The sequence below is a fragment of the Myotis myotis genome, unplaced genomic scaffold (genome assembly GCF_014108235.1).
Source record: "Myotis myotis isolate mMyoMyo1 unplaced genomic scaffold, mMyoMyo1.p scaffold_m19_p_1, whole genome shotgun sequence".
Lineage (NCBI taxonomy): Eukaryota > Metazoa > Chordata > Mammalia > Chiroptera > Vespertilionidae > Myotis > Myotis myotis.
The window spans coordinates 133,433,139-133,445,427 of record NW_023416313.1 but is presented as its reverse complement, the minus strand read 5'-3'; the positions used below and the strand labels follow the sequence as shown (position 1 = coordinate 133,445,427).

At 41.3% G+C, this 12,289-nt stretch overlaps 1 protein-coding gene across 1 annotated transcript; it reads right to left on the bottom strand.

Moving 5' to 3' along the window:
* Positions 1-8,463: 8,463 nt before the first annotated feature.
* Positions 8,464-11,054, bottom strand: CLEC14A (C-type lectin domain containing 14A). Its single transcript, XM_036352818.1, has one exon. The coding sequence runs from the start codon at positions 10,947-10,949 to the stop codon at positions 9,549-9,551; it is 1,401 nt and encodes a 466-aa protein (XP_036208711.1). The 5' UTR covers positions 10,950-11,054; the 3' UTR covers positions 8,464-9,548.
* Between the last annotated feature and the right edge of the window lie 1,235 nt (positions 11,055-12,289).

Here is a 12,289-nt window from a genome sequence, read left to right as displayed (position 1 = left end):
TCCTGCATATCAGATATTTACATTACGATTCATAACAGTAGCAACATTACAGTTATGAAGTAGCAACAAAAATAATTTTATGGTTGGGTCACAACATGAGGAACTGTATTTAAAGGGCCAGAAGGTTGAGAACCACTGCTTTAGAGGATCTATATATTAAAGGTGATAGAGATGGGGTGAGTGGGAAGATCAGAACTATATACTCTTAATTCTATCAATCTTGCCTACTCAAAACAAGAGAGTTTAGGTAAAGATCTACAGAAGCAAGAAGTGTTTTGAGTAAGCTAACACTTTGAAGTAGCTCATCCGAGAGGATACTAGCTCAGAGGAGGGCCTGAGCATGTACACTTGCAGCTCCTCCCACCACTCTTGCTCCCACAATGCAGGAACCTAGTCCAAAAGGCAAACTCAATGAGAGTAAAAGCTTGCTTCCAGTTTTGGAGGCCTAGAAATATCTCTCCCGCATTCTCCCTATTTGCTTCCAATTTCAGCCTGTGGGTCTGTCTTTGGGTTCAAGATACAAGGGACATATGGATGTCAGAAAGATGATACGAGTGGGCTATCAAGGAAAGAATGGTAATACTGGAGGTTTTGGCTGAGGGGGAAAGGACCGTAGCATTGTGAATTATTTTAAATTTATTTTGTATTTTTCCCTGTTTGTTTTTTTTTTTCCTCTCTACCCACTGGATCACAAATTTGTTGTATAGCAGAGTCTGGACTGTTTTCCTGGATGGAACCTCTAAAGGCCCTACTTCCACAGACTCCTGAGTAGAGAAGCCAGTGTGCCCAGAGACCCTGTTCTCCTCAAGTTATAGCTAAGGGAGTGAGGGCTGTCCTATTGAACAAGCCCTCTACTGGGCAATTTTATTCCAAGGGGCAGAGTCCATCGCCATGTGTCCTTCAGCTAAAGGCTCACTGCCTGCCTTGCATTTGCCCCAAACTTTCCTCCCCCAAACAATGGCAACTCAGTAAACTGAACTACTGCTTTGAGTTGTCAGGGCATCTGACACTGATCTTCAGAGAGGATGACTCTGAGTAGGATAGAGGGAGGGGGCGGGTGTTAGAGGGATTTTTTGAGAAACAGATTCTATGTGGATATCTTATTTAGGGATGTTTTTGTAAGGAAAATATAGTTTTGGGAAGGAACAACATCTCAGTTCTAAGCATGTGGGAGGGTAGCTGTGAGCACAAAGAAAGTTAGATTTTTAGGGATACAGGCCAAAGAACTTTGTTCAATACTTGTCTTACTATGTATATATCATGAAATGAAAACTTTTATAAGATATACATGCATTATATAGCTACTAAATAATTTTAAATATTTAAAACAAAGGGAAGAACAGTGCAGACATGAAAATTAAAGGTAAAAATAGATTATGGAGGGGAATGTTAAAACCCTAAAACAAGCACGTCAAACTTGCAGCTCGTGGGCCACATGCCTTGTTTATTTGGCCCGTGTTAGCCTTTGAGTCTGACATGCTTGCCCTAAAAGAACTTGATTGTTCAGTATAAAAATTTATATCCATTTGAGTAAATTTATCATTTCTGCCTAATTATAATTTACTTAGAAAACATCTATTGATATCTTGCAATGTAAAGGCAATCTGTTTTTTACAAAATATGTAAGGTATAGTTCCTCACTTCAGCCACATGCATTGGTTGTAGAAATGGAAAAATATACACCAGTGATGGAGGATTTCAGAGAATTGGTTTCAGTCTGAGGTGACTAGGGATGATATCTGGGAGGAGGTGGCATTTAAGTTGGGATTTGTGGTATAAACGCATATTGGCATGCCAGATGGCAATGGACGGCATTCCGGGTAGAAAGATTGCACATTAAAATTTTGGAGCTACAATAACGCAAGACTGAGTAATTTAGTTCAGCAAAAACACAGGGTACAATATGAGATGAGTGTGTACTAACTTGATAAGGGCTTGGAGGCGCCTGAGCCAGGCTCATGAGTGTAGACTTCACATAATGGGACAACCTTGGGATTCTTTTGAGCAGCATCGTTGAATGATAAAGTACCTACACGAGGAGGATAAATCTGTTACCAGGCTGGGTAGATCACCAGGAGGAGGAGATGAAGAGTTAAGGGGAAAAAGCAGAGTAATGAGATTTCTGCTTGTGGAGGTCATTTAGGATGGATATATAAAGCCCAAAGGGAAGAACAGTGTGGACAGGAAAATTAAAGGTAAAAATTGATGAAGTCTCAAATTATGGAGGGGAGTGTTAAGACCCTAAAGGAAAGGGTTAGGCATTCCACCTTTGCCTACCATGAAATCGGGAGGATCTAAGTTCTAGAAAGTTTACATATTTCCCTGGCATTGGGACTAGATGCCCAGTCCCACGGTTTTTGGTCACTAGATCTGTCCAACCTGGTTTACAGTGCACATACAATTTCCAGTGCTTTTTGACTATCTACTTCTGTGGCTATCAGGTACAAGTTCCCCTTTGATTTTTGTGTGTTGGATCCATTTTGGGTTTATTTGTTGTCATGATAACTCCAACCCTAAGGTTTCAAAAGATACACATCAGGCAAAATAAATTTTAGCTTCTCTCTCTCTCTCAATGCTTCCCTCAGGTCCTTCCACCTAGATATATCCCCTGAAGATGGCTATTTACAAATATCAATGCCATGGGTGACTGTGGCTCTCTAAGGGGTTTTCAGTTTCCCTGGGCCATGCCCTGAGAAGTAAGGTGTCAATTTCCTTTATACTCATTATTCCCCCATCTATCAGCTTCTATCACCATTTCACCCATCGCACCGAGGATTCAGGCCAAGTGAGAAGGGGAGCAAGTTTAGATGCCCACTTAGGGACACTCATCTATGTTTACCTCTATTGCACTTACACATATTTGTTTCTCTCTTTTGTGGTAGAATTCTATCTTATTTTAGAAATTATTACACTTTCTAGTTCTAGCCTCTGAAAAGGCCTAGAAACGATGACTGATTCTATAGTAGTGAGATCCTTAGAGCCCAGACTGAAGTCTTGAACTGGACAATATATAATGACTGTATATAAAATCACCACAGATAATTGTGATGGGGAGGTAGGTATAGGAACCATAGGTGGGGTAAGTTGCCACTAAAAAAAGCCTATGGCAGATAATTAATTGCTATAATTTGAGGAGGCCCATCAGATGATCAATACAGATCCCATCTCTCCCTATTCTCATTCTCCATCCCCAGCCCTGAAGATGCCTTGAAAACCAGAATTGCAAGCAGAGTAGCTATGAAAACAATCAGCCTATTGGCCACTGAGAGAGACAAACCATGTTTTGAAGTCTTAAAGACCCCCACTCACAGAAAAGTACCACTAACTGTCTGTAATTGTGCTTCCCCAAAATATATATTTAAAACTAAGTTACAGTACCTGTGAATCATCTTATTTGGAAATATTATCTTTACAAATTAAATTAAACTAAAATGAAGTAATATGAATTTGGGTGAATCTTAACTCCAATGTCTGGTGTCCTTATAAGAAGAAAGGAATTTGGACACAAAGACAAAGAAGAGACACACACAGAGGTAAGAAGGGCACATGACAATAGAGGTAGAAATTGGAGTGATATAGCTGCAAGCCAAGAAACACCAAAGATCATGCCAACTACCAGATGCTAGAAAGAGGCAATGAATGATTCTTTCCTAGTGATTTCAGAGGGATCGAGGCCCTGCTAACACTTTGATTTCAGACTTCTGACCTCTAGATCTGTGAGAGAATAAATTTCTCCTGTTTTAAGCTACCTAGTTTGTGGTAATAACTTACAGTAGCCATAGGAATCTAATTACAGGTGTTGAAGCCAGTGTGGCAAACCAGAGATTGAACAAAAAACTAATAAGGAAGATTTGGGGAAAGAGATGTCCATAGAGGGCTTTGCAAAGCTCCAGTACATTCTTGGAAATCTAGGAAGGCAAATGCATGAATAATGTAAGGCTGTGCACCTGCCCAGGAAAGATTAAAAAGGACCCTAACTTCTCCAACTCTGAGGGAAATGCTGAGGCCCTGCCAAGGCAAAAAGTGAAGCCTAAGAAAGAATTTTTAGCTATCTGCTCATTGGAGTCCGCCTACAACACACACAGAGCCCCTCCACAAAGGGTGGGAGATTTATTGATCCAATCATTTAAATAACTTTCTTTTTAATCACTACCTGACCATTAAGCTAACTGAGCAGAGAAGTTGGTTCAGTGGTTTATACTTGACAGGGACTTAATCAAGAAAAGTAACCAAACAAACAGGAACAACAACAAACTATGGTGTGGCTATTGGGGGATGGATTTACAGAACTGCCATATTATGTTATTTAAAACATCTGACTTTCAACAAAATGCATGAACTATACAAAGAAACAGGAAAGCAGTCACATGAAAGAAGCTGAAAAGTACCAAGAGGAAAACAAGTAAAAATGTACAAAGGACCCTCAATAAAATGAACTAACTTTTTTTTTCTTTATTGATTAAGGTATTACATATGTGCTCTTATCCATCCATTGCCCCCCCCCCCCAACCCCCAATCATACCCTCACACCCTTGGTGTCTGTGTCCATTGGTTTGGCTTATATGCATGCATACAAGTCCTTTGGTTGATCTCTTCCCCTTACACCCACCCTCCCCTACCTTCCCTCCGAGGTTTGATGGTCTGATGAATGCTTCTCTGTCTCTGGATCTGTTTTTGTTCACCAGTTTATGTTGTTCATTATATTCCACAAATGAGTGAAATCATGTGATATTTATCTTTCTCTGACTGACTTACTTCGCTTAGCATAATGCTCTCCAAAAATGAACTAACTTTTATCAAAAACTATGGAGCCCAGAAGGCAGTGTTATGACTTAAGCAAAGCATTAAAAAGAAAATATCAACTAAAAATTCTATGTCCACCAAAACTATCCTTCAAAAACAAAGAAGAAATTAAAGCATTCTCAAATAAACAAAATTTGAGAAAATTTGTTGTCAGCAGACGTTTCCTATAAGAAAACACAAAGGAAGTCCTTCAGAATGACAATAAATGATATCAGCCAGTAGCAAAACCACACAAAGATATAATGAGCACTGGTAAAGGTGACTAAATAGGTAAATATCAAAGACAGTATAAATGTATTTTTTTCTTTATAACTTTTTATTCTCCTATATGATTTTAAAAGAACCGCATAATAAAGCAATTATCATAAAACTGTGATGATGGGCTTATAGAATATCAAGATGTAATTCTTTTGACAATAATAACACAAAGAACCTTTACTTAAACTGACCCCATCCCCAAGAGAGGATGTAGCAGCTATGTTGGAGCAAAACTGTGGTATACTGTTAAGATTAGTTGATATTTCTCCTAATTATGCAGTCTTTAAATTAAGATGTTAATTGTAATCTCCATGGGAGCCAATTACAGTGGGGCCTTGACTTACGAGTTTAATTTGTTCCATGACGGAGCTCGTAACTCAAATTACTCATATGTCAAATCTTAAAGTGAACGAGTGAGACACGTGATGCTGGGCTGATGTGGCATTCACTGTGACGTTCACTGCGCCAACTAGCGGTGGGGTATCTGAAGCTGGCTCGTAACCCGAATTTTAGCTCTCAACTCAAAGCAGAAAATCGGCCGAGAGATGGCTGGTATCTCGAAAAACTTGTTAGTTGGGACACTCATAAGTCAAGGCCCCACTGTATAAAAAAAAACTTATGAAAGCAAAAGAAGCAATAAGAAAATTAAAATGGAATTCTATCAACTATTTATTTAATACAGAAGAAAACAGTAATGGAGGAACAAAAAGGAAATGAGATATGTAGAAAGCGAATAGGAAATAGTAGATGTAACCTAACTTATCAGTAAGTACATTAATGACAAATGTATTTCACATCCATTCAGTAGGCAGAGATTGGAGAATGGATTAAAGAAAATAGTCTGACTATATACTGTCTACAGAAGACACTTTAGATTCAAAGACACAAATAGTTGAAAGGTATCAACTGCAGAAAGGTTGATGCAAAAAAGTATACCAAGCAAAAAGCAACCATAAGACAGCTGAAGTTGCTCTACCAATATCATGCAAAATAGATTTTAAAACAAAAAATGTAACTAGAGATAAAGAGGAACAATTTATAATGATAAAAGAGCCCATATATCAGGAGATATAATAATTATAAGCATATATGCACTTAACAACAGCATATATATATATATATATATATATATATATATATGTAGTTTTAAAATATGGCAGAACTAAAGGTAGTCACATATAATTCAACATTAAAAGTGAGTGACCTCAGTAAGCTAAAAAGGGTTGAAGCCATACAAAGTATGTTTTTAACTACAATGAAATCAAATTAAAAACAAAAGGAATGTAGAGAAGTTATAAAATATGTGGAAATTAAGAAACATCCTCCTAAATAACCAATATATTTTTTAAAATCACAAGGAAAATTAGAAAACACTTGGAGATGAATGAAAATGAAAACACAAAATGGCCAGATTTACTGGGTGTCACTAAAGCAGAGGTTAGAGTGAAATGTATAGCTATAAAAACCTGTATTAATAAAGAAAAATCTTAAATTAATTACCTAATTTTCTACTCTGAAAAATTGGAAAAATAACACAGTAAACCCAAAACAAAGAAAATGATGGAATAATAAAGATTAGAAAAAAATAAATGACATAGAGGTTAGAAATACAATAGAGAAAACTTGACGATTCCCAAAGTTAGTTATTTGAATAGGTCAACAAAATTGGCAGACTTAGTTAGACTGATCCCATCCCCCAAAGAAGAAATACTCAAATTACCAAAATTAGAAATAAAGAGAGGACATCATTACCAATTCTATGGAAATGAAAAAAGAATTATATGGAACTTCTATGAATAATTATATGCCAACAAATTAAATAACCTAGAAATAATTACTAAAATATTCAGAGGTAATGGAGCATTAGGTCCAAAATTTACTTGTAAATAATTTAAGAAAAATAATGTTTTACGGTACTCATTACTTCTGCATATATGAAATTATTTAAAAGAGAGAGAAATAAAAGAATGATACCATGTAAGGACACTATTCACAGCAAGGCTTATCATTGTAAGAAAGAAGGAATCTCGAAGTTCACCAATAATGGTTTACTTCTAATCAGTGGGAAAGTTCATTAATATACAGGTTTCAACATGTATACATGTGCACATGCACGAATGTCTGAATTTGTGTTTGCAGATGTGGAGCAGTGTCAGAATCAGCTGAAAGGCTAAGGTATGGCTGCTGAAGTGGATGGCTGAAATAAAGTGAAGGTAGTTGGAAGTGAGGAAGTCAAGGAACGGGAATGCACAACATTGGAAGAGTCATACTTGAGGACTTTGAGATTGTGTAAGACGATGGCAGGACTTAGGCTGGAGAGAAAGACTGTAAGTTAGGTTCCAAGTCTTTCTTGTAAGGAAATAACTGAACAGACATCTATGAAATGAGTGTAAGGGAAGAGGGCTTTAAGTAAGAAAGAAATGAACCTCAAAGAGGTTGAAGAATTAATGAAGTGATAGTGGAGACGTAGTACAGAGGAAGGACATGGATCCTAACCTTAAATATTTCTTAAGCATTGTGCCTAGCTGGCCTGATTCTGCCATAGATTAAAAACTTTATGGAAGACTTCATAGCTAGAAATCAAAGGAAATTATATGAAGCTTGGTCTGCAATTGCTATGTCTCAGGAAATCAAATATGAAAGCGTTTTCTGTAATTCTTTCCTGATCTACTTACAAGGAGAATAGGTGAAAAAAACAGAGTAATTGAGCTGACACTAATTTATTCTTCACACTTATTTGTGAAATGATTTTATTTAAAATTCCTTTGAATGTTGTTAATTCTAATTCATTTGTAATTTTGTTTAAATGCAACTGTTTAGACAAATCTTTACCATATGAAGCAAATTACCTGTTACTTTATTCCTTTAATATTATAACACCATATATATTATATATACAGGGGTGGGCAAAAGTAGGTTAATAATAATAAATAAATAAGTAAATAACACAATAATAAACTCTGTTTTGTGTACTCATAATTGTAAACCTACTTTTGCCTACCCCTGTATATATTTTGTACATTGCACACTCAAGAACATAAAAAATGGTTCTATGAAGATATAGTGTAAATTTTATGGTTGCTAAGCTTGTTTCTCTATCTTTCTCCATGCACCAATCTCCACACACTTAATTTTAAAGATTTGTTATACAAGTAGAAGAGGAATATTTTCTAGGGGGAGGGGGGTCTCAATTCCACTAGATAGTGATTATTATTGTCTTAATTGTTTTTTGAGGAATGCTTCATTTAAATTACTTTCTAATACCCCAAGTCCTAACAAGATGATAGATATTTGTATTTACCATTTGCTCTTATACTACTAATTCTTACGGAAGGCTGTTTGTCATGTTTTGCCCCTGTAGACTCTTATTAAATTGAAATCACTCCAAGATGAGTACGTATGGTCACTACATAGGCTTTTATTAAGCGGGGGAGGAAATGGTCTGGAATTCAAGTTTTTCCATGGATTAAACAGTGCACAAGAACCTGCAACTTTGGAGGAAATCCAGCTTACTTTTGCTTTAATGCGCCCAGAAGACTTCAAATCAATACTTAGCATTAATGTTACAATTGAAAATTAACATTGCTATAATTGGAAGCGAGCATCAGCATCCTGATCCTTAGGAGAGGGCTATTTGGTTGGGAAGGTCATTACACTGGAGAGCACTAACATTGGGAGAGCAAAACAAACCATTTGTTTCCTTGAGCAAGGACACACAGTAAACACTTGAATGCGTGGTCAACTATAATTTGCTTCGAGAGGCAGCGGATTTGGCAATACCGCAGTTTAGATTTCTAGCAGAGCACACACATAGCAGTAACTTTGAAAGCAAAATATATTTAAAAAAAGAAAACAAGGAAGAAGTTACTAGTTCTTAACATTTCCCCCCTCAACCTACAGGCAGGATGTACTCTTGCTGCCCTGTCCAGGTGCTCCTCAGCTGCTCTTCCTAAATAATTACTCCTCCAGGAAACCAATGACATTTGAGTCTGGGTTATCAACAATCCTTTATTTTATTTTATTTTATTTTTTTTTGCCTGGGATTTTTAAATCAATATATTCCCAGTCTGAACAGAGTTTTTATTTCCATCTTGGTAAAAAATAAAATGTAAAATATTGTATTGTTTTCTATATGCTTTCAATATCTTAAAAAGTTCAATCACTTCTTCAAATCCACAGGAAAAGCCCTCTCCCAGGTAGAACCCTGGGCTCAGTACCGCCTACGGCACTCCCACCTCTTCCGTATTAGAAACGGAGTATCCAGTTTGGATGTAGCTCCTCCGTGGGGTAGAGGGAATTAGGGGAAGGGAACCTCTGCAGAAATCATCAGTTCCACAGATAAGCCCCTCTTCTCCGTTCCCCTTTTCATTGAGAGTGAAAAACTACTCACAAGAAGTGCTCAGTGTCCCCTCCCACTATGTGACTTCGGAGTCAAAAGCGGTCCCAATCAGCGAGGCGCCATCTGCTCTGTCCCTCAGCCTGCGACTTCACCCCACTGTTGCGCCCTGTGCAGAATTGGAGCTCAGAGCAGTAGCCTGCGCACCACTCTCCACCCCAGGAGGGGTCAAAGGCCCCTTTCCTGGCCTAGAGGAAGGGCTTTTGTGAAAGCAGAGTTTGAAAAGCCCCAGCACCGTCATGGTCAAGATCACCAACACTACCACTGCTATGCTCACAAGTATGAAGACCACGGTGGAGGAGGAGTCCAGAGCCTTGGGCATGTTAGAGGAAGACGTGGCGTTAGACGTGGGAATCACGCTTCCTGAAGAAGTGATGGTGGCCTCTGAGTTGGCTTGAGGGGACATCTGCAGGGTGGGCTTCGTGCTCTTTGCTCCCCACCCAGGAATCTCAGAAATAGATGTTGCTGAACTGCCTTGTCCAGGGACCTGGGGCATCTCTCCTGGTTTTTCAGGGACCCTGGGTGACCATGTTCTCCTCGGCATGGGGCTGGCTGCAGTGGCCAGGGGGTGCCTCGTGGGCCCCTTGGCTCCCCCCGGGTCTGGCTGTCCTTCTCCGTAGGTTACACAAGAGCGTCCGTCTTCCCCCAGCACGAAGCCCGCAGCACACTCGCAGACAAAGCCTTCCATGTCGTCCAGGCAGTTAGAGAGCTCTGCGCATTTGCCCGCGCGGAGGTACCTCCCGGGGCAGGGACAGAGCACAGCCCCGGAGGGTATCCCGTCCCAGCGAGCACCTACCGCGTCCACGATGCAGGTGGCCGTGGTGGATTGCTGCCCCGGGCAGCGCGCACTCACCTCGGTCCCGGGGGGACTGAAGTCCAGCGCCGCGCTGTGCAGCTGGAAGGGCGCGCGGTAGCTCAAGTCAGAGGCGGCCCCGGGGCGCGGCGCGGGGCACAAGCCCTCGAACTGGTACTTGCACAGGTAGCCGTGGGCGCGCCAGTGGCAGCGCATCTCCTTCCAGCCCGCGGGCTCCACTCCCTCGGCGGCCTGGAGCGCCGCGCAGTTCCGCGCAACGCAAGAGCGCTGGGGCTCCTGCACCCATGGCAGCGTTTCGTTTTCCAACCCGTCGACGTGGACGTCGGGGGGCACCCAAGAGAAACCCCGCAACGGCTCGCTCTCCAGGGTGCACTGGGATCGCCTACGCTCCAGCGCCACCCAAAACAGAAGGTCTTTGGAGCCCCCTCCGGGCCCCGGGCCTGCCCGCAGGAGAGTGAACACCTCGCGGAGCTCAGCGCCCCCGCGCACCGTGCTGAGCGCCCCGCCGCGCAGGTTGCAGGCCTCCTCGGCCGCCAGTCGCTTGATGCTCGCGTGGTGCAGGCTGTAGCAGGCCCCCGAGGCAGAGCAGCCGGCGCGATCGGCGGTGGGGTGCTCGCCACGGCCGGGTCGGGGCCAGAACGCCTGCCAGAGGAGGCACAGGGTGAGCGCCGGCCTCATCTTGGAGGCCCCGCGCCCACAGCTGCTCCCAACGTGGCTCTGTCCGGCCCAAGGGCTCCGAGGTGTCCCTCGAGCGCGGCCACCGCCCTCTACCACTGGCTCTACCCTTACTTCCTCCGCCCACCCCCACCCCCAACCTCCAAGAATCCCCACCAGTGTCCTGGCGGCAAACAGGCTTCCCTTAGGCCAGACAGGAAATGTGCCGGGAGCTCTGCCAGGGCCGGTGCAGCCTTGATTTATTCTGGGGTCAGGAACACAGCTGGCGAGGGGCAGGGAACGCAGTCGACCAGGAGGTCAAACACCCTGCTAAGAGCAGGGGAGAAAGAAAGTCCATACTTCAGGACCTTAAATCCCCAAACACTTTGGTGAACATGGACAGGAAGGGCTGGAGAAGAGGAACTTGCTCCCGGCCCACGCCCGCCCATTGTGCTTCATCCGGAGCCGTGGAGTGGAGTTGGAACCACAATTGGTGGAGGGCTCCAGCTTCCATCAGGCCTGCGACTAAGGAGATGAAATCTTGTGAGAAATATAAGCATCTCTCTTCCTCACCAGAGGCCGCACTATTTCACCGCAGGTTTCTCGCTGGGCTCTGCTTCTCTGTTCTATCAAAGGAGACTCAGGTGTCCTGTTAGTAAAAGAATTAGAGTTCCTTTGGGGTATCTTACGTGGGGAGTCCTGCTTCTTAGGTGAGCACTTGTCTTAAACGTTTGTTTTTCACTTCCATTTGTTTCTCTTTGAAATGGCCTATGCTGGTTCAGTGCGGAAAGGAAAAATGTAGGCCCAAGTGGGAAAAAGGCCAAAGGTCTTTACCTTTGTTAGGTTGTTAGCTCTTTATCACTATATTATTCATAACTTCTTCCAGCTTACAGACCATATGCAAATGAATTCATGGCCATATTAATGTTTGAGAACAACTCCTCCACCTCTGATTTTATCCTTGAACTATTTCACATTTTCTCCTATGATTTAGTGTCAATATTTGCAGCATTACGTTGTAAAAGTCACCTTTAAGGGTCACTAGAGTTCAATAGCCTAAATAAATGAAAATATTTATAACATTGTAATGCATATTGAATATTGTAAAAAAAAAATACCAAAATCTGCAACTTAAAAAATGAATGAGTCAATTTCTTTAGAGTTCCAATGGGTGCTCTGTTTAAATATAAACACTTCAACTCAGTTGAGACTGAGTAGGAATTAAAGACAAGTGAAGAAAGGAAAGGTTAAACACTGCACTGTCTATGAAAGAATTTTCTGGTTAGCAAATTCAGTAATTCTACATCATTTTGAGAAATAAAGGTAATCAGAAATACATAGAGTTTCAACTAAGCCCTCTTAAA

Coding starts and splice junctions, on each gene's coding strand:
- CLEC14A (XM_036352818.1), bottom strand. CDS start 10,949: ATGAGGCCGGCGCTCACCCTGTGCCTCCTCTGGCAGGCGTTCTGGCCC.